The 22,091-nt window shown below is 39.8% G+C and overlaps 1 protein-coding gene and 1 long non-coding RNA gene across 3 annotated transcripts in view; both read right to left on the bottom strand.

Annotated features, from left to right (window-relative positions):
• The window catches only part of EFNA5 (ephrin A5), a 210,523-nt gene extending 190,558 nt beyond the window's left edge, over positions 1 to 19,965 (bottom strand). For both annotated transcript variants that reach the window (XM_035562594.2, XM_035562593.2), the window contains exon 1: positions 19,531 to 19,965. In XM_035562594.2, the coding sequence (XP_035418487.1) occupies positions 19,531 to 19,655 (125 nt within the window). In that variant the 5' untranslated portion in view covers positions 19,656 to 19,965. The remainder of the gene's footprint in view (positions 1 to 19,530) is intronic.
• Positions 19,966 to 20,557: 592 nt separating this feature from the next.
• LOC118255963 (uncharacterized) lies at positions 20,558 to 21,371 on the bottom strand. Its single transcript, XR_004781097.2, has 2 exons — positions 21,118 to 21,371; positions 20,558 to 20,776 (listed from the first exon to the last, which is right to left on the bottom strand). It is a non-coding gene; the product is annotated as an uncharacterized LOC118255963 (long non-coding RNA).
• Positions 21,372 to 22,091: the final 720 nt, after the last annotated feature.

The raw sequence follows: 22,091 nt of genomic DNA on the forward strand, positions 1-22,091 counted from the left end.
ATTTATTTCTGCTAACCCTCTGCTTTTACGTTTCTCTTAAGCTACAAATGTAAAAAAATAATAATAATAAAAAAAAGTAAGTCAATGCAGAATCTGTTTAACAGGCAAACATAAAAGATCTTAAAATTCAACTCCTTTCTGAATTCAAAACACAAAAGCAAACCCACGTGAACAGTGTTCATAAAAGGTTGGGTATGTCCCTGATTAATTCACCTAAAGCACCAGACTGGCTGGGCGTAAACCCTGGGATCTGGAACAGCGCTTTACCATGTTTTGTGATCTGAGTTAATTCATTGAAAGGCCACACTGCCACAGAAAATGGGCTGTACCAATCAAACCAGGAAACTGATTACAGTGAACCTGAGCTGAAAATCAGTACCTGCACACATGATGAGGGGTTTTCTTCCCTTTGTTCTCAAGCAGGTCTTTTTCAACGTAAATGGTTAGCAGTGCACTAGGCAACGCAACTCTATGTTGGTGCCTGCCTCTGCATACATTACTTCAGTCTTCATGGAGACATGCCTAGCAGGTCTTTGAATGCTTTTATTTTGTTCTTCGTGGACTCCTACTGAAAAATAAAACTCTCTTCTTGGAGAAATTCAACTCCTCCCAGCCTTTACAATGTTTTAATTCTTTATGATGTTTTAAGAAAAGAGTGCTAGAAATAGATTTTAAATAAATAAATATATCCCATGACTGGAATAAGCCCATTTGATTTGGTGACAATATCTGCCCATCGTAAGATTCTGTTATTAATAAAACAGGAAAGATAAATGTAGAACTTCTAAGACGAACAGTGACATGCTTGGGTATGGAGGAGAGTATTTTGCATTAATATGGTAGTAATCATACTAGTCTGAAATTCTGATAAATGTTCGCACAGTAAGAGAGTCAGAAAAGTTTGAAGAAACAGATGTGATTTAGAGCACAGTGGTAAGTACCAACAACTACCTGTTTTCCAAACTGGCTTCTGCTAAAATGGGAAAACAGCTGGTTGGCATGTTACTGTACAAAATTAAGCTACATTATTGAGCTGTCTGGCAAACATAGCATTATCAACAGAGACAAAATATAAAAAGCCATATTTCTACCATGACTGATAAGCTTTCTGAAAACCTCATGGCTACAGCTAGAGTATCAGCTACATTAGGAAAGGAATAAAATTTCTGGTTCTTTAGAATGGGACTGAAGAAAAAGTATACAAATGCATTACAATTTTGATTGGCCATTCTTTTTAATAAAGGCCAGTCAATTCACAAATGAATGTCATTCAGAACAGTTAATTTGGCACATACAAAGAAACAACTCCTTAAGTAGACTTGAAGTAGAGGAGGGATAAAGTATAACAATGACATAATTTGTGTGACCATATGTTGTTTTCCAGTCTGAACAATAACCCTTCCAAAGTGCAGGGATTTTAAGTTATCACATATACACATGAGTTAAGATTAACATAAAAATCTTAGGTTTACGCCATATAGGCGTGTTCCAATTGTTGCAGAAGCTGTAACTCTGAGTTTTCCTGTTCATAAAATATCAATCATATTATTAGAATTGTTGTGTTAGGTGAGGAAGGCAGAAGAGAGGCATACACAGAAATGAGAAGGTCATAAAAAAGAAAACTGGACTATACAAGAGCCTGGGTACTTCTTCCCTTATCCTGGCTTCATTGGAAATCCTTTTGCATTTGAGCCACACACAAAATTATTTGTAATGATTTTTAACTTTTGCAGGTTGTTGTCTGTGATGCAGTGGCTTTCAGTGAAACATATTTTGTAATGGGTAAAATTAGACAACTAGCAAGATGTAAACAACCAGTTCAAAGGAAAATACATTTACTGTAGGAAAAAAGAGTCACGAACCTTCTTCTGTATAAGAATTACCATGCCTTAACTACACGCTTCTATCTTCAGAATATATAAAGGAATTTGAACAGGATCTGGTGATCAACATACAATATTTACATGGAGTATTCTTCTTACAGTAAAAAAAAAAAAAAAAGTTTGGGGAAAGAAATTTGTACCTAAATCTAACGTATTTTATATTCTTGTGTATTCTGCATACCAAATAGGCTGATCTCTAGCGAAATGACAACCTTAGTTAATTAAAATAAAACTGAATCACATTCCTCCACAGCAATTTATAATAATATGTTACCTACTTACTTATCGAAAGTCTTGTTTTTCTGGATTTGATATAGTACTGTTCTGTATAAGCTCAGAAAACAATGCTTTTGCCAGCTGTAAGGCACTGTACTTGAAGTTTCTTATCATCAGCATATTAATATTTTGAGCAATTCCCATCTATGTTTTAACTTCTCCAACTCCATCCTTGAAGATGGGTTTTCTTCCTGCTGTAGTGCTGCTAGAGGGTGCAAGCAAAGCACAGTGCAATCTCATTCTTAAACACGGTGTCAAGCACTTCTCCTACCTAGATAAAGGGCTAGAGCAGCAACAAGACAATCCTATTCCCATCTGAGGTGAGTAAACAGAATTATCTTTTATACAGCTCCTTTCATATTCAAAATATCACAATATGCTCTACAATAATGAGATAGATACACTGTCATTTTCCTAATCTTAAACACAGAGGGCAAAGCTTTGTCTTGTGAGTAGGAAGAAAAGGAGGTCATGGGTCCTTTGAAATTTCCTTACATCATCTACACTGAAGGACAGAAGGGAATGGAGAAATAACTGAGACAAAACAGACAGGGATGAGGACAGCTGACCATTGTGAAATATGTGAGACATCTCTTTCATCACATTCAAGAAACACCTATCTGGAAGCAAAAATGAATCAGCAGAAAAGATTATTATTATTTTTTTTTAAGGCTGGCAGCAGGTACAATGTTAATAATATATTTCTTTGAAGGTTTTTCTTGGGCAGGAAAGGGGGGGAGGGCGGAACCAGGAAGCCTGGTGAGATGAATTTCACTTTCATCACAGCAAGTCAGAGATCTATATAAATAGAGAGATTCAGTTCAGGTGAATGTAATGTAGTGGGCTGTACTACGCACCTAGTCAACAAAACTACTCATGCTATACAGAAGTGAAATATCCAGGCAAATGAAAATGTGAAAGAAACTTTTGAAACAGTACTCCTAAGCAAAACAGAAAGGTGAGAGGAGAATACTATCAGACAGTTCCCCAGCCTTTGACCAGGGGTCCATCATCCACCCAGTGCAGAAGCTTCTCCAATGAGGATGGACTTGCCAAGGGAAGTAAAACAATCCTCAGTCTATGCTTTACAGACAAATTATGCTCCCAAATTAATGAATATACAGTGGTTGCCTAATTAAACTGCATGCTCTGCATCTTGCCTTTCTTCTGCACAGCCAAGACAATAGCTAGATGGAACAGAATAGCAGCTGTTAAACTCTCCAAAAAACTTTACCTATCACTGCTCTGATCAGAGCCCAGAACAGCAGGGGAGAGAGACCTGTCCAAGACTCCACCTTCATCATGTAGCTGTTCATAAACTATTACAGCATCTTTACCAGGAACCATCCCCAGAAGGAAAACACTGGTACTCCTTCTCACAGACCTTCCCACATCCTACCTAAATAATGCCTAAGCTATCAGCTACGTGCATCTAGCACCACTCACAGACAAAGGGTGGATGCTGTGAGTCACTCCTCTTCAGCAAAGTTTTCTGCAACCCACAGCAAGTTCTTGCCCCTTTTTTGTTGGAGGTTTCCCTCTCCTCTGCAAGAAGCAGTTAAGAGTTCAGTTGTGTTCACTGTTTAATTTCCCCCACTGCCTTTCTTCTTTTCCTAACACATGCATACTTTAGCCTTGGCTATGGCGTGCTGACTGAGGAGGAACAATAGGAGCCTTTCAAGTGTTCAGAGCAAGGCTCAGCTCAGAGACCCGGTCAATATTTGCTGCAGTTTGGAGCCACTGTTTTACAGGTCCTTCCAAGCAGAGCTCACTCACTAGTCAGGAACCCTGAGGCATTACCCATTTTTATTCTAACAAGGAAAAAATAAGGAGGTGAACAGATGACAATCAACACCACTTTTTCATGGAAATAATCGTTGACACAAAACAGAAAAAAAAAAAAAAAAAAAAAAAAAGAAACGGGAAGGGGGACAGAAGAGGTATAGAGCACACTGAACAATACCGCAACTTAGGTTTGACGAGTAACTAGCCATTAATAATTAGGAAAGTCATTTTTCTCCTAAAGCTGATTAGCAAAGTTCAAAAATCACATATCAGACAGCTACTATATGCAAATCCACTTAAGGTGACCCAAGCAAACTAAGTATGCAAGGACACTCATGAACTATCTAAAGCTCCTGTTCTCTTTGCAACACCTAGGTCACAGCATGACCACACACAGACCATAGCAATGCACCCTTTTGCACAGATGGATGCAACTTTCTGATGTTCAAAAACAACAAGTAAAAAACATACTCTCCGCTTATCAAGAAAGAGAAAAAAGGAAAAAAAATGACATTTTTCATATAGGACCTAAGTCACGGGCAAGACGTAATTACCAGCACATAAAAGGGGTAACTTAACACATGGTGGAAGGACAATTAAATGTTTCTAAACAAGTGTTTTTCTAAATACAATCTCAGGATTTCTTTATTTGGAGGGGAGAGGGCTCGCCTCTTAATGGCTCTCCTGTAGACGTATTCACCTTGTTCCGGAAGCTTGCAGAACTGCATCGAAAACAGCAAAAACAAATGTCCTGGTGCAAAACAAGTCGTCATTACTACAGTCTCACCCCTTCTTCTGCTTCTTCCCTCAGCACCATCCACATTAAATACACACACACACACACACAACATGTTTCTAAGAGTGAAAAACATACAGATTGACAATCATCATTTACCTCTTCAAGCTGAAAGGCAGCCATACGATTTTTCCTTTAGAATGGCCTGAACATACTTTCTCACGTTAGACTCCACTCAAAGTTTTGAGTCAGACTGACAATCCACTACTTCAACAGGAAAAATTACAGCTTTAGCTTCAGTGGTGTCAGGATCTTTTGAAAAACAGTTTATGTCAGCCCTTGGGGTTAAAGGTCATGCAACAGCAGAACAGATGCACCTTTCCACCTCCCATCTTCCTTTTTTCAGTGCGTGGAGGTTTGATTGTTTGAGTTGCTTTATTTGATAACGTTGCATTATTGTCATGTCATTTGTTTGATTTTTGGCATTTGGCAACAACAGATGGGGTTCCCGACTGCTTTCCATTCCACCTTTTCATTTTAAGAGAATGCAGGAATGCTTATAATCACCAAAAAATAGGTAGAAAGAACCAATACAATTAAGGGAAGACGCAAACACATCTGCAGCAGAGGTTAGACTCCTGAGCAGCTTAAAAATGCTTGTTTCCAAAACAGAGTTCAAAAGAATACAGGCTTCCCTGTCCTAAGGAAATGTGTACATGCTCCCTTTATACAAAATTCAGTCTGCAGCAAATTTCTCTTAACCACCTTACATATTACATTCTCCTAACCTTATTTGAGGGGTGAGAATTTTAATCGATATATTGATAAACAAACTCTAATATATACAAAATAAATGTAACTATGCCTGAGACAGTAGCTAAGATGGAACAAAAGTTCTGAAGAGGAAAAAAACATTGAGTAACTTACTAAGGAAGTAAAAACTAAAATGAACATTGCAGAAGTGGTAAATGAAAATAAAATGAAAAATCTCTACATAGAGATTTAACTACGTTTCATTTTAAAAAATTGTTTAACATTACTAATAATGTTTTTAAAATTTAGAGAGGAATGAAAAAGAACAAGGAAAGTAACATACTGTCCACTTAACAGCTGATACTTACTTTGTTCTCTTTTATTGCTGCCTAGACCTCAGAAATAAAAATTATGACATCCCCAATGATTCAGTAAACTCAATGGAAACTTCATGCAAATATAGCACAGCATCTGGTCACAATATGTTAACAGACTAAATAAATACTACAGAATACTACTTACAGCCTATTTCCAACCACATACTATGGAATACTGCAGAAAAAGGTAATAAGTAACCCTGCATTATCACTAATCAGAATATTCTGTATTGCTGAGGTATTTTCTCAACTGACAGCTCATATTTGTGTAAACATTATTATTGCTTCTGATATATTATTTAAATAGCAGTATTCTTGCAGTGATATGGACCAATATCCATAGTAGTAGTAGGTAGGTACTGAAGGAAAGGTACGCTCTCAAATATTGGATTTATCTTTAAAATAAATAAATATTTTTTTTTATTTCTTTTCCTTCTCTAAGGTAGAAATGTTTCTCAGACCACAACTGGTAAGAGTACTATCCCTAGCAGCAATCATAGGAAACAGCACTGATCTCTAGCACATTTAACTGAAAGCAACAGAATTTTTTCACCCAGGTACCTCACTATACTCTGGGGACTATGACACTACAATGAATTATTTTGTGTGCAACATTTTGGTTACAGTCTGGAAAACGGAAGACATTTTGCCTTAACAGTAGAGCTACTCCAATATGAAAGAAAAAAAATAAGATGATTGGGTTAAACCTACCTAATATTCTCTTCTAAAAATCAGGTCTTGTAGGCATTCACATAGATGTATAAAGAAAAAAAAATCACACAAACTAGATGCAGTATTTCCTCTTTCAGACATAACAAGACAAACAAACAAACAATTCCTAATTGGGCACTGCAATGGTCAGATTTACTCAGAGAAGGTACAAACGCAAAACTGGTTTCATCAGTAATAATATATTAGATCCAAACTCTACACCTAAAACAAAGTACCCATGAAACTGTTCCAAATGCTTTGTTCTGAAGAAGGCCATTATATCAGCACTAAATCAAGACAGCTAATATGAAAAATGGAAAACGGAGATTTCTTTTTACAGTAAGCTATAAAATATAGTTCAGTCAGAGACAGGGTCTGAAAAAGTAATATTAAAGTGATGGCGTAAATCACAATTTTTTATTTTTTTTTAAAGCAAAATATCATGCTTTGTACTAGAAACAGTGAATATGGAGATCCTCTTCATAATGTGTTCCTGGCAAGTAAGTTTTATATGGCTGAGATATAGAGAAAAGGTTTGCTTTGAATTTGAATGCAGTGAATAGCCAGGGTATAATGAGAAACAAGTACAATCTACCTCTCTAATTAATTTTCCTTCTTCACCTACATTGTCACTTGTTATGATAATGTGAATCTTAACCTTAACAAGAAATTTCATACCACCTTGATTAAAGATACTGCAAATAACAACACTTTTTATATTTTATTTTTATTTTAATGAGGAAACTCTTTATACTCTCAAAACCCTCAACAAATGTACGGAACTTCTGCTAGTGAAGAAAATAACATATCTGCATCCAACTTTTGTGCCAAGTGTTAAGAGAGTGATTTTTATTTCATGTTTTTAAATGAGAATTATGCTATTTAGCATGTTAGAAAATGATCATGTTCTCTGCAGAAAGTGTTCCTGTATTTTTTGTAAATGTAGTTTGTCTGTTTAACACTTAAGTTCCTCAATAAAATTGTGTACACATCCTTTAAAAGGATTGTGAACTTAACATAATTATTAAACTTTCACACTATTTCAAAGATTTTTTTTTTAATCAACTTCACAGAAAATTTTCAAAGATTTCTAGGACCCTAAAGAAAACTCATTACAAATACTTACAAGTAACATTAAGTTGGGTCCACTATCCTACAACAGAAACTAGAAAACATGACAAAATTTTGTATACATGTATGACGGATTCAGTTTAATAATTAGGACTTTATTTTTTTTTTTAAATGAGACTCATTTTTAAGAAAAGGAGGTGTATTTAATCAATGCATGTCTTTCCAAATTAAATGTGTCACATTTCCTAAAAGATGTTTCTTCCTCTCGTTATGTTGTATCCATAGCCCCTAGACATCAGCAAGTCCACTGGAAATCAAGAAAAACATAGTATTTGATATTGCTTTAAATGAAATTGCTTCAAGAAAAATTGCTTTCTTATTCTTCCAGCAGCCACAAAATACAATAGGAAAAAAACAAAACAAAACAAAACAAAACACAACACTACAAAAAGCTGTCAGCATTTTGGTAAACAGGTAACAACATACATTGTTATTGTATTAAAAAGAAGAAGTAAGATCCTCTGGCAAAATAGTAACTTTTATTTTGTAGAAGATTATTGTTCTATTTTGTAGAAAATAGAGAATTATTTCCTGAATACAGTGTTTTAATTATTTCATTAAGGAATGGACTCTATCATATTTGGACACTCACAAGATCCATTTGGTCTTTAACAAGTATCTTAGCCAGGAAAGAAACATGTATCACATAGTGCTTTGGAAAACACATAACCTGTATCCTAATTTTACACTACCGATTTTAAGTTTCGATCTTAATAATTCTTTAGCACATACCAAATTGTCCCTGACTACATACAGCGCCCAGCACAGCAGTGCCTCACCGTCTGCTCACCACCTAGGGCTAGCCAGCCCACACTGCTGACGCCGCTGGTGGCACGGTGACTGTTCATCCACTGGGTTCACCTCTATCTCCTTAGCTCCCCAAAGCTGTGGGTCACAACCCTGCAAAAGCAGTTTAAGAGGGTTCCGTCTAGGTATTATTTGGATCCGTTGAGACAAATATCCACATACGTGGCTTGGTCTCAGCAGATTTGAGTCGCGCGGTTTGCAAGGCCTTGTGGAAGGAGGCAAGCCTAATGATTGGAAGTCCCGCTCATGACCAACACCACGCCATTGTGACCACGGGACCTCAGTCAGCTCCTCTCCAAACCTGTAGGAGAATCACTTCCCTTCCATGGAGACAGATATGAACACTGCCTAGAATACTGCAGTAAGAAAGCATCAAAAGATGGCAGATTTAAAAAAAAAAAAAGAAAAGACCAACTTTAGATCCTTGGTATCCATTGAGCATATAAGACTATGATTCCTCATTATACACATCAGATCCTACAGACTTCACCTATTCAAAAAAAAAAAAAGATAATAATAATAATACTAAAATATATATATATATATATTTACACTGTTTTCCTTAAGCAGCTTTAGGGATCATTTTTTGATGGGTATTTAAGTACCTAAAGGTGTAAGAAGGCAGAAATAAAATCTAAGGCAGCTAGGTACCAAGCAGTCTCAAAAATCCCACACAGCTCTTCTCTGCAACTTGAGGCACCTAAAATTATATATATTCAAAATCCTGGCTCCAAGGATCTATTCTTTTTAAAATCTGTGGGCTAAAAAAATTTGCTTAAATAAATTATTCATTTTACAGGCTACAGAAGAAAAACATCAGTAAATATTAGTGCGACGGTATGACTTTACTCCTTCAATGTCTTTAACTACAGTATTCTACAGATAATTCACTCTCCAGTTACGCCCTCGTGCTTACATTGGGAAATACCTGTGCACTGACAAACAGAACTGGCACACACTTCACCAGAGTCACTGCTGCAACACTCCAAAATCTTAACCTCTTGATTTCACTGAGGATGACCCGCAGGCCGTGGACTGAAAACAGAAAAAAGGTGAACAAGCAAACTTTTTGCTAGCTAGCTGCTTTCTTTCAGCATTTTTTATCCAGTTTACTATGCAGGACACAAGCAAAAGAATACAAAGGATAAGATGATTTGCACCCACTTAATAAATGCAGGCAAATACCAGCTTTGATCTGAGCAATTTTACTGGAAAGCTCAGTTCACCAGAAAGTGTGCAAGAGAGAAAGAAACAGAGAAAGGCAAAAGTGACTGAATGTAAAGGGAAAAGTGCATACAACTTAGCCACAAGTGAAGGGAAAAATGCAACCCTAGAATTAAGGTCTTTTGAATACAGGAATAATAAACTTCCAAGTAAATGTCACTTCACTATGACTGAGTTTCCCCAATTGGGTATTGTATATATATAATTTTATATATATAATTATTAGGCACACACTTTCCATGTTCTTTACCCCCAAAAGCAGATCTGACAATGGTGACAGCAGAGTGTGTAATTAGTTTTTATTGTTCCCCTGACAGCCACAGCTCTGGAAGGACCCCTTGCCTTTTCCATTGTAAATGTTATGGAAAAATACACTAATGACAGGCATTTAATTATGGGCACAGCAACCATGATGGGAGCTGTGCCAAAAGTGATTGGCAGATTTGGATACCAGATATTCACAGCAATGGCTCTTTTTTTTCCCCATACCTTGTAACCCAGATTGCTGAAGATGTGTTTTTTTTATGTATCTTTTCTGAAGCTTCACTTACAGGTTATGGATACTATCATCAACCACCAACTTAAAAACAGACAGGAAAAATAAATAGACAAAATGATATTTTTTTTGCTCAAAAGCAGCAAGAGGTTTTCTGAAAGAGCTCTACTAGCGACAATGCCATCAACATAAAAGAAATCCCCAACAATTCTGGCACATAGATGACATTTTTATTTGCCTTTTTTTTTAATATACATAGATACAAACAAGAAGATATTATGTCCCCTTAACACATCTTTATTAAATATTTACAACAAACTGTCCCACATTCAACTGTAGTTGCTGAGGTGCTTTTTCGCCTGATTAATTAGCAATTGGGAGACACGCTTTTTGGCAGCTTTTGTATCCTTATTATTTCTTCTGTTTTGGCACAAAAACTCCCTTTTGGGAGCACCAGTATGTGTACTGTACCCCGCTTAGTGATGGATCACTAATTTTTAATAAACTAAGCCCCAAGAGAACTATAAAAAGATGTATAAGTGTACTGGAGCAATAATTGTAAACAAATAGAAAAAAAAAAGGAGGGGGGGGGAAGAGCTGTTGCAGTACATTAAGTATGAGGTCTTTTCCAGATCACGCATGGAGAGCCTATCCAGGAGATCACATGTATTCCGAAGACACGGGTCTGAATTGGCTTTTAAATACTTGCTCCAAATCTCTGCCTTCATCTTTAAAAAGCTTTAAGAAAGGGACTAGCTAATGTGGATGCGCATTTTCCTTGAAGAATGCTATATCTGAATGTCCCCTCACTGTTTCTCATCCCTCCCCCATCACCAGATGAATGAAATTACTCTGTGAAGCAGATCTCTATGAAGAATGACCACACAATTCTGGACCAAACGGTACTAAGTCTATGTAGCAGTCACAAATCCCTGGCTAAACCGAACAAAGCAACATTATTCCTAAGTGGTAAGTTTGGGAATATAAAAGTGAAGCTGTCTGGCTCTAAAGTGGAAACTTGCAAATAGCTGTAGAGTCAATGTTGGCTCTCCATCCCCCATCCAGCTGGCTCTCATATCAGTAACTTCAAAAATGCAGTTTGCCATTATGGTGGCTTAAGGCACTTTATGTGCCAGTGCAATGACCATGCTGTGTGTGCATGTCAGAAGGTCAATACTTTCAAATTCCAGAGTCTCTCTTTATTTCCTTCTTTTCTGGAAACAATAGGAAAGAGAGCAGGATTGATAGTTCCTACTTTGTTAACTTCTGCTCACCAAATGCCCTGCCTGTATGAATACACGACTATTTTTAAAATTTGATTAGACATCAACTAAAGGGGGAAAAAATCACACACAAAAAAAACAATGCAGCTGTTTTTCCTGCTTATTAGCAACATTAATTAGCAAATTTCTTTGGAGCAACTTTCAACAATTCCATGAAAGGCAACATCATTAAAGCTGTTAGCAGTCCTTACCTAACACTGATTAATCAGCATAGCAGAATGATAGCTGTACTACAAAGATCATCATCAAACCTACCAGTAGGTGAAATATTTTTTCTCTGCCTCCTCACAAAAAAAAAAAAAGAATCTACATTTTATTTACATAGCACTACAAAACCAGCAAAGCCTTAGCCACAGATGAGGATTTATTTGTTTAGTTTTGATGAAAAAATTTAGAATGTATTTAGCTCCTGCTTCAAAGGCACAGACCGCATACAAGGTACTCAAATTTATTTACAAAATTTAAACAGATGTAAAGAAAAAATCAAAATGAAAAATTCTGTGTACGGTACAAATACTGTAATAAAAATTAAAATATATTTCTTAACAATTCGCTGTGTGATTAGATAATGGGATTAAGGAATGTGTGTAGAGAGAATGGGAAAAAATCTTCTGAACCATAATATTAACACAAAAAATACTACTTTGAAGTCCACAAAAGCAAAAAGGTAGTTTCACTGTTACCCACAACGGAAAGGCCACGGTGTTCACCTACTACTGACGAGCAAACCACATAATATGAATATGCCTGCCACTGCCCAGCATCCACCCAGAAGCAAAAAATAAATAAAAAAAAATAAAAAAAAATAAAAAATTGGGGGGAGGAAAAAATATATTCTTTTAATGAACAAACACCATCCATGCTACACTGTAAATATTAATTATGACACAAAATACATTCAATCAAATGTATTTCTTAATTGTACTGAGGCTGAATTTTATCAATGAGAATGGAACAAAAAGATATTTTAGCATACAGTGATCAAAGCAAACTTATCTACTGATTTTCACTTCATCTGATGATTCACAAGCAAATTACTCATTCTCTGCACTCCAGCACCACTTCATTACTTACATAAAAAAAAATTAAAATGGGGTCTTTCAAATAAAATCATTCTTCAAGAGTCCAATATAAAAAAAAAAATTGAAAGTTAGTCAGTGATGAATGTGTATTTTTTTTTTAATTGTAGGTATTACTATCAAACAGTTCTTTGTCAGATTAACACGCTCATTTAATGATGGAAAGTAAAATACAAGAAGTAAAATGTAACTAATACTGTACTTATAGGTTTTGTCAGTCTACGATCCCTTTTTTTTCACACCATATAGCAGCCTGGATAGGTAAATTCTTCTACCAGATTATACTGCAAGTGACAGAATAGGAATCATAATCTTGACTTTTCCAGTAAAAATTGCCAAACCTGAAGAATTAGCTATAAGAAGTTGCTGTTAGCTATTCAAGCAGATCTTGCTAATTAACAGGGCTCTTGTGTATCTTCTCGTTAGTTGATTTCTCTTTTGACAGCATTTTTACTGGTCATGCATTTAAACAGAAAAATGGGCATAAAACTCCTATCATATCAGATAATAGAAAATGGGCATCAAACTTTCTCTACATTTTGCAGCAGTCAAAAATAAACAAACTAATTTTTTCATAAAACTAGGATCTAACAATGGATTTTCATCAACCTGTCAACAGTAAAATATGATGGACATTTCCTCAGATGAAAGACATATAGGAGGTTTACTTTTCTGTTATTGGAAACCATGGTGTTCTACAGAAGCAAGATAAAATCTCTGTCCTCACAGACTAGCATCATTTTTATTATTATTATTATTTTAATTTTCAAATACTTCATTTTAACACAAACAATTTTTAAAAACATGTGGGAATAGGAATTTGTGGTTTTGTAATGTCACAACCTATGCTCATTTTCTTGGAAAAGGATTTCAGACATCTATCCATGTTTGCATACTTTAAAATAATACCCACCATTTTAAATGAGCTCAATTATAATCTAGCTTGTAGAGACTACAATGAATAGGGAGAATGCAAAAATGCAAGGGAGACTTCCAATGCATGAACGGTTCTTTTCTTCCATCCAGTAATGCTGAACTGCATTACAGTAGGGTTTACTCACAATAACTGTAATATCACCAGAAAGCAGTTTCAATAACGTGTCTGTTTATTTTAAACCAAATGTTTCCACTTCGTTATATTGGCATGCTGCTGACTGACTACTTTTTAAGCAGAAGTGCAAAGAAAACTTAAACAAAACAGGACCCTTTATTATCAACAGTGAATTACACCATTCAGAAATACTGGAAGATTAGATTAATCGTGAGAATAAAGACATTTGAAAAAAATGTTCAGAACAGGACAGCTGAAGAAGAAAAACACAGTTCCAAAATACTTCTCTTTGCCTTAAAATAAATCTGAAAAACTAACAGTGAGCCAGAAGAGCAAGACAGGTGCATCTCACAGCTATGGAAGAACTACTGACTACTCATGCTTTCTCCATGAAAGGTTGTGTCTTTGTTAGCATTTTCTCTAAGGAGATCAAAATGACCAGCCTTCTTCACGCGCTTGGTTGAAGCCTAATATTTCTACCATGCAGTACACTGCCCAGTGACACCGGCTGTTTCAGGAAGAAGCAGTAACAAGGTACTCTAATAAGCCCTGAGAGTTCTCAAAGCACATGCCTGTAATCTTCTCTGTTTCATTTTACATCTGTGCGCCTGTGTGCTTGGGCATCCACCCACCTGCCTACCTACTGGCCTGGGGGCTGCCAGCATGCAAAGGAAGAGCACAACGGGAAGACTGCCAAGAACCACAACACAGATCCCACTTTTTTTAAATAAATATATATTGTTTATTTTACTACTACTATTATTTTAAGCCAAAAAGATCTGTGCTGGAAGACGAGAGCTGCGAATGAGTTTGTAACAAACTATTTTCTCAATGTTTAAGTTCGCTGATTAAAAAATTGTAGAGATTTTCTTCCCATACAACAATCATGATTTACTCTACGCCACACCTCCTTCTAATGACACATTTCAATGCATACATACATATATGCTTGCACACATATATATGCACATAAACAACCACTGAAAGCCACGCATATTCATGTAATATGCATATACATATTATATACCTCTCACCTTAAAACTGCAAGGACCGTGACTCCGGAAGGACTAATTGCATTCATTCATTTTCTCAGCCCAGCATGAAGCTGGTAGATTGCTGGGATCACAGCAAGAGGGGAGGAAGAGGATGGCTCATCTTTATCTGTCCCTCCCCATAAGGATACAGGGCTGGCAGAACGAATGCAGTGAAGTGTCCTCACTATGTACATTTGCAAAAGATTTAATAAGGAGCATTTCATGAAAATCATTTACCACTGAACAAGGTGCCTTTCACACAAAGGTGGAAGGCAATGAAACTATTATTCTTTGTGTTTCTTCCATAGAATGTTTCAAACTACCTCAAAAATGCACTTTTAAAATAAACACCAAAATTCTTTTGGAGACATGAGGTGTTGGCAAAACTACTAAGAGCAAAGAAAGTAGGTGTTAAAGAATCAAAGGTTCTGCTACTGATCTTTCAATTACAAGAAATCAGTCAGAGATTCTTTCAGCTCTTGGAGCAAGCTGCCACATAAAATGTTCCCAAAACATAAGCCATACTGTTTGTACGGCTCACTTACTTAGGGGGTATTATGCCTCTCTTGATATAGAAATGACGTGGAATACCAAACCCAAAGCAAATGTCTTGATTTTGTCCCTTTTCACCCCCAGCTTCCTAGTTGTTCTTACCAAACGCAACTGCCTCCTTCCTATTCCAACTGCATAGTTTCCTTAATCTCTGTATTTAAGCAGAACTACTTCAGGATGGGAAAGAAAAAAGAAAAAAATATAAGACGCATGACCTCAGCATATACCATCAACATGCAATGGTGAAATCTTCAAATGCACATCAGCAAATGGAGGCTGCTTGTCCGTCTGTTCGTCCATCTATCCATCTATCCAGCCAGCATATTCCCAAGAAGTGCCAGGCATGCACAGGCAGCCATGGCCAGAGCTTCTCAGTGCTGGGTCTGTGCATTTGGTGGGTTCGGGGAGGCACTTAAGTACACATCTATTCACCCACCAGCTGCAACAGAACTTAAGTATTGCAGTATGCAGTTCAGTGGGGTCAGATGCTTTTCTGAATCAGTGCCTGAACACTCAGTTGCAAAGTGGTCCACATTTTAAGCATCCAGGTAGTAAGATTCTGGTCTATTCACAGAATTTTCGGAAGCATCCACTCATTTTCCTGTTCGCTGATACCCAAGTATCTCTCTTAACAAGAACTCTAGCACTGCTGATCAAAATATGGTACCCAGGTTAATACTGGCAACTTACCAATTGAATATGACATGATTTCAATCTATTAAATTCTCTAACTAACAGCTGATTTCTTGATTTTATTATCCACCTAAACATACACACGAAGAAAATGTATCAGCATCCTATATCTTTATGATTCTCTTGTGAGGGTAATTTTATACACAATTTTCTTCTGTAAGAGATAACCAAATCCAATAAGACTCCTAATAAAAAATACTTGCTTTCCTGAGACTACAAGGTTTGGACTCTATGTGTGACCAGAAACTAGACTTGAATGGCAAGTCTTTTTAACTACCTTGAAACCAGTAACAATTTATGAAGCTACAAAACCTGCCACTGAAATAACTTACAGGAAAATACCTAAATACCAACCACAACCTTGAAGCACAGTCCTGCAAGCAGAAAAATGTAATAATAATTACTACAAATAGCTCATGTTGAACCCTGACACGATTAACAGCAGTAGCAAGTGCTAAGCAAGTCGACCGCTTCAATATTTGGCTCAGTTACATGACATTTTGGCTGGATTTTCATTACAAGGACACCAGCTATCAGAATTAAATGCATATGCTCCATTACCAAACAAACTTTCAAAAGTATTTTAAGCATTGGATTCAAAGGAATATACTGTGACAAGAGCATTTTCCTCTCTTCTATAAGAATACATATGCAGACAGTACTGAAAGACATTAAAGGGGTAATTAAAATTTACATGCACTTAATTCTAAGCCCAAGAATAACAAAAATATTAGACACATTTTCAGGCATATTCCATGAATAACTTTCAATCCACACACACACACAAATAAAAATAGACGAAACAACCTTATTTTATTATACTTCAAAAGTCTGATACTTAAACATAATCCCATCTGGAATTGGACTACACCAGTTACAGTACTTTGTGCATGCCGATAATTAAATACGAAACAGAAAATAAGGAATGGGAATGCTTAAAATGTTTCTAAGAAAAGACTTACGCTCTGTAACAATATTCAACTTTCTGTTACTTGTACATACTAACAATAATGATTCTAGAACACTTTTTAATTATTCTAGCAGAACTTTGGCAACCATTCAAGAAATGTAATATGAACTTGTTAATAGACTCACAGAGTCTTTTTAGTTACCAAAATATTGTTCACACAAGAAGCACTTATCAAGTTGGGCCACTCATCAACTTACTATTGTATCTTTTAATAAGGATAAGATCTTCCTGTATATTTCATTTGCTGGAGTTTCATACTACAAAACTAAGCATCGTGGTATCCGAGATAAATTGAATCATTATTAAATACTTCAGATGGGGTTTTCACAAAACCTTACTTTACCTTGCCTTTAATCACTATCAAAATGATGAAGATTTCATTTCTAAACTGAGTTAATTAGTTCTACACTGGTTTGTTAATTTTTTTGAATAAGTACAACAAGAAAGTAAGCTAAAGAACTAAGGCCGCACTGGTGGCTAAAGAATGGCAGCATATTTTGCCTTCTAATTTCAAATCGTTCTCACAGTAAGCATTCCTACTTACTTCTATGGGTAAAAAACCTGACTGTCCATCTCCTGAATCTCTCTCTAGAAGCAGATAAATCACTGTGGAGTTATTCCTACAGCACTGCTAACTGACCTAAAACCGTTGGTAACGAACGCGAATTTTGCCTTCACCTTACATCCTGACAAAATGACTTCAAACCAAAAGTGTTTTCTTTTCTTTGGGTCTCCCCAGTCTAACCAATGAGGTGTTTGCCTGTTTCTCTGTAATGATCATGCAACTTGAAAGGCACACGGAATAAAACAAAGGAGAAATATAGCTGCACCCTGCTCTTCCTCACAGTTTTAACTCACGGACAAGCACCACATGTCCAAATAGATACTTTCTTTGTGAGAGGGGGCAATGAGTATTTTAAGAGAGAAATAAGCCTTTGTTTTTCAAGGGGAAGGTTTGGAAGCATCGTGCAATTAAGTATTCCTCTGGTGTTTGGAAGAATAACAGTACTAAGTTTTCTCTGCAGTCTGCTGATTTTTAATGTTGGACTAAGAGAAGATTTCATTAACAGTGGTAAAATACCATTAAACTCATTAAAATCCTCACAAATCCACTCAGTGCATAATACCCACTGACTAGATGAGCGCTGCTTGTACCTTCAACTACTTCTACCCATGTGCAGTTGTCGTGTGAGCTCATCACACACGAGACTGCAGAAGTTAAAAATCCTGAATGTGAGGTTATTTTTGAAGTATTTTATGTTTAACTGCTACATCAGCAACATGTGCAGATCATTTAGGCAAACCTATTTCTTTCAACAATCCCTCTTCTGCCCAGTGGGATTTGTGAATATTTTTTTTCCAACAGTAACATTTCATTTTGCCTAACAACAGCAGGAAAAAAAAAGAAAAAAAAAAGCTGTTTTTGAGAGAGAAGCAATTTTTTCAGACGTGTGGTATACGATGCAACTTTTTGTCTCATTTACAACAAGCAATTTTTTTCAAGCAACGCATGTCAAGAGAGGAAAATGTAGAGACAGGCACTTAAAATTATAGATGCTCATCGTTCCCAGGCACGGCTGCTACTTTGAATAAATACTTTTTTGTCCTAAGCTTTTTGTGCCAGCCATGTAACGCTGAGGCATTGTTAGCAGGAACCCAGCATTTGAGTGCGGGACAGAGCAGCTACCTCTCCACACTTGGAAATTCTGCCCGTAACTTCTGCATCACCTATTCTGAAGCCACTCCGGAATACCGAGTAGGGGAGTTTTCTGCAGGCAACACAGACCTATTAAAAAACATGACCTGTGACAAAAATCAATGTGCTAATCTCAAACCAAACAGCAGTATCAGAAGCATAAAAAAAGAGATAACCTAAGATAAAATAGCCCCAAATTTACTTAGATTAACTTGACATGTTTTTTTTTGTTTTTTAAGAGAGAAAGAGAGAGAGAAAGAGAGAGAGAAAGAGAGAGAGAAAGAGAGAAAGAGAGAAAGAGAGAAAGAGAGAAAGAGAGAAAGAGAGAAAGAGAGAAAGAGAGAAAGAGAGAAAGAGAGAAAGAGAGAAAGAGAGAAAGAGAGAAAGAGAGAAAGAGAGAAAGAGAGAAAGAGAGAAAGAGAGAAAGAGAGAAAGAGAGAAAGGAAAAGTCTGCTCACACGTACTTTTAACAAGGAAAAAAAAAAAGTAATACTCGGGTGACTTTTCCTCCAAACACACGGATACCATTTGCAGCAGCGCTGAAATTCCCCGATGCTAAACCTGAGGGGGAAACTCCAGGAAAATCACGGGAGCCTCCCAAAGCGCGCTCGCTCCGCCGCCTTGCAGAGGCGACTGTCAGGAGCGGGCACGCCGTCCAGGCGCCCTCCTGCCCCCCCGACGGCCCCGGCCCGGTACCTACCTCGCCTCCTCACAGCTAGCCCCGGACCCCCGACGGGCGGCGGCGGGGAGCCGCGATGATCCGGACCGATAAAGGGGAGAGACCCCCGGCGGGGCACCAGCTTCCCCCTCACCCCCCCTCCCCAAAACGTATAATAATTAAAATAAAAGTTTTCCGCCCCATCCCGCAGACGGGGCATCTGCCGCAGGCTCCGGGCTGCAGCAGCCGCCGCCGGCGCTCCCCTCGCTCCCCGCCCGGCGCCCCCCGACCCCCGTCCGCGTCTTTTCCTCGTCCCCCGCGGCCGCCCCGCGTACCTGGGGTTGGTGCTGTTCCAGTAGACGGCGTAGCGGTCGGCCACCGCCTTGGCGCCGGGCTCCTGCCCGCGCACGCACACCCACAGCGCCGCGGCCGCCAGCAGCAGCATCTCCACGTGCGGCATCGCGCCCGGCGGAAAAAAAAAATTAGGGGAAGGGGGGTGGAAGGCAGGGGAGCGTGGGGAGGATGGCAAAAGGAAAAAAAAGGGGGGAAATGTGGCAATAAAAAATAAAATGAAGGGGGCAGAGAGGGGGAGGCTGGCGGGAGGGAAGGAGGAGGGAGAAGCGATGGGCTCCGTTCGGCAGCCGGCGGGGATGCGCGACCCGCGGGGACCCTCAGGCAGCCTCACCCCGGCAGGGGGAGGTGGGGGCCGAGGCGGGCGGCGGCGGCAGGCGGCGGGCGGTGCTCATTCACCGGGAGGCTGGGGCACGACATACACCGGGCCCCCGGCGCCGCGCCCCACCGCCCCCTGCGAGCGGCCCCGCGGCTCGGGGGCGGCCGCGGAGCGAGGGGACGGGGAGAGGGGGGCGCGGGGCTCCGCTCGCTGGGGGAGCCCGCGAGGGGTCCCGGCGGCGGATTAAAGGCCGCCGGCTGGGAGAGGGGCGAGGGGCGCCAGAGGAGCTCGGAGTGGAAAGTTTGTGTCTTCCTTCCCGGCCCTCCGCAAATGAAAAAGCAACGAGGAAATTTAAAAAAAATAAAATTAAAAAAAATAAATTAAAAAATAAAATAAAATAAAAGGGTGTGTGGTGGTGGTGGTGGTGGAGGGGCAGCAAAAGCCTTGAGGAGTTTGTTTGCTGCGCTGATGGGAGTTGGGGAGCCTGTTCTGCAGCGCAGAGTGTCTTGAAGGAGACTTTGTGGAGTGGTTTTCTCGTCCTTCCTGTTCCTGGGCGGTGGATGCACCAAGGACTGAGCAACAGCAAAGGCAAAAGGAAAAAAAAAAAAAAAAAAAAAAAGGAGGGGAACAGAAAAAAAAAAAAAAAAAGAACGGCCAATCCAAGAAATATTGCGGCGTGGAAACCAAGGAGATGGAAATAAAAATTGTTTTATGGGAGGGCGTGGAGAAAAGCAAAACCTCGGAGAAGTGGAAAATCAAGCCTGCAAACTCCTCTGGTGATGCCGGTCCTGGTTGGCCTCCCCAGCCCGGGGGAGGGACGGAGCGGTGCGGCGAGGTGCGGAAATCTCCTGCTTCAGCCTCCCGGAGCGCCTCTGTGATAAAGCAGGGTCCAGTCCCGGGAGCATCAACTTCTGCGGAAGGACAAAACAGTTTGAACGAGCAGGGAGGGGGTGGGAGGAAAAGAATCCACCCCTCAGATGACTACATAAGGAGATCGGGAAAAAAAAAAAAAAAACACCACCCCGGTTCTTCTCGGTCTTGCCCGACAGCTGCTCCCCTTTTCCCTCTGAAGCAGCAGCAGGAGCAGCAAGGAAAGACGTACCACGCCAGCAGGCAAATAAATAAACTTGAATGCAGCGGCAGGCAGGGAGGGATCGTAAAGAGCGACGAGGATTGGAGGGGCAAAAGTCAGTTTTGCGAAAAAAAAAAATTGCTTTATGGGAGGAAAGGAGAGGAAAAAAAAAAAAAAAACCTTTAAACAGTCACGCCCCCTTCTTGCAATGACCGGTCCCTTCGCTGCGTGTCGATCCGGCACCAGCCGCCTGCGGGAGCGGGCAGCCGGCACTGCCGCTGCGAGACGGAGCCGGAGGCAGCCGCAGGGCGCGGGGGGCGCGGAGGTGCGCACGCAGGCACGGTCGCAGCACACACTCACACTCACATACGCTCACACACGTACATACATGCACACGCGTGGGTCCGAAGCGGGATGCGGCGGCGGCGGGCGCCGGGGATGAAGGCGAGGAGGAAGAGGAGGAGGAGGAGGAGGAGGAGGAGGAGGAGGAGGAGGCGCAGGCGGGCAGCTCGCGGCTTGATCATGTGGGGCTTCTGCATGCGGCGTGCCGGGGAAGGGGGGCACCCGCCGCCGCAGCCACTCACCGAGCAGCCTGCTGTTTGCTTACGGACCGATTTTTTTTTTTTTTCCGCTTTTTTTTTTTCCTTTTTTTTTTTTTTTTTTTTTTTTTTTTACACCTCGACCCGATTGGCTTGCCGCACGAGAGAGAGGAGGAGGAGGAGGAGGAGGCGTCGCAGGCTTCTCCTCCCTCCTCCGTGCCAAAAAAAAAAATTAAAAAAATAAATAAATAAATAAATAAAAAAGAAACTCAAGCCGCCCGGCCCCACCCTCCCGAAACCTGACTAATTGAATTACGGAGACGCCGGAGCAGCTCCTGCGCAGCCCGGGTAACCGTTTCGGCGCCGGCTGCCCCCACCAGCGCCCCCAAACCACCAGACCCCGTTCCCAAACTGGGCTCCCCCCCCCCCGCCTCCCCCACCCTTCGCTTCCCCCCCCCCCCCGCGCCCGCGGAGACTCCGCAGGTGAGTGGCTACCGGGGGCGGGGCCTCGACAGGGGGCGGGGCCTCGACGGACAGGGGGCGTGGTCTCTCACCGGGGGGCGTGGCCTCAGGCGTTGCCGCGGTGACGACGGCCCAGCGCGGCGCCGTTCGGAA

This window comes from Cygnus atratus, chromosome Z (genome assembly GCF_013377495.2).
Source record: "Cygnus atratus isolate AKBS03 ecotype Queensland, Australia chromosome Z, CAtr_DNAZoo_HiC_assembly, whole genome shotgun sequence".
In the NCBI taxonomy this organism is placed as follows: Eukaryota; Metazoa; Chordata; class Aves; order Anseriformes; family Anatidae; genus Cygnus; species Cygnus atratus.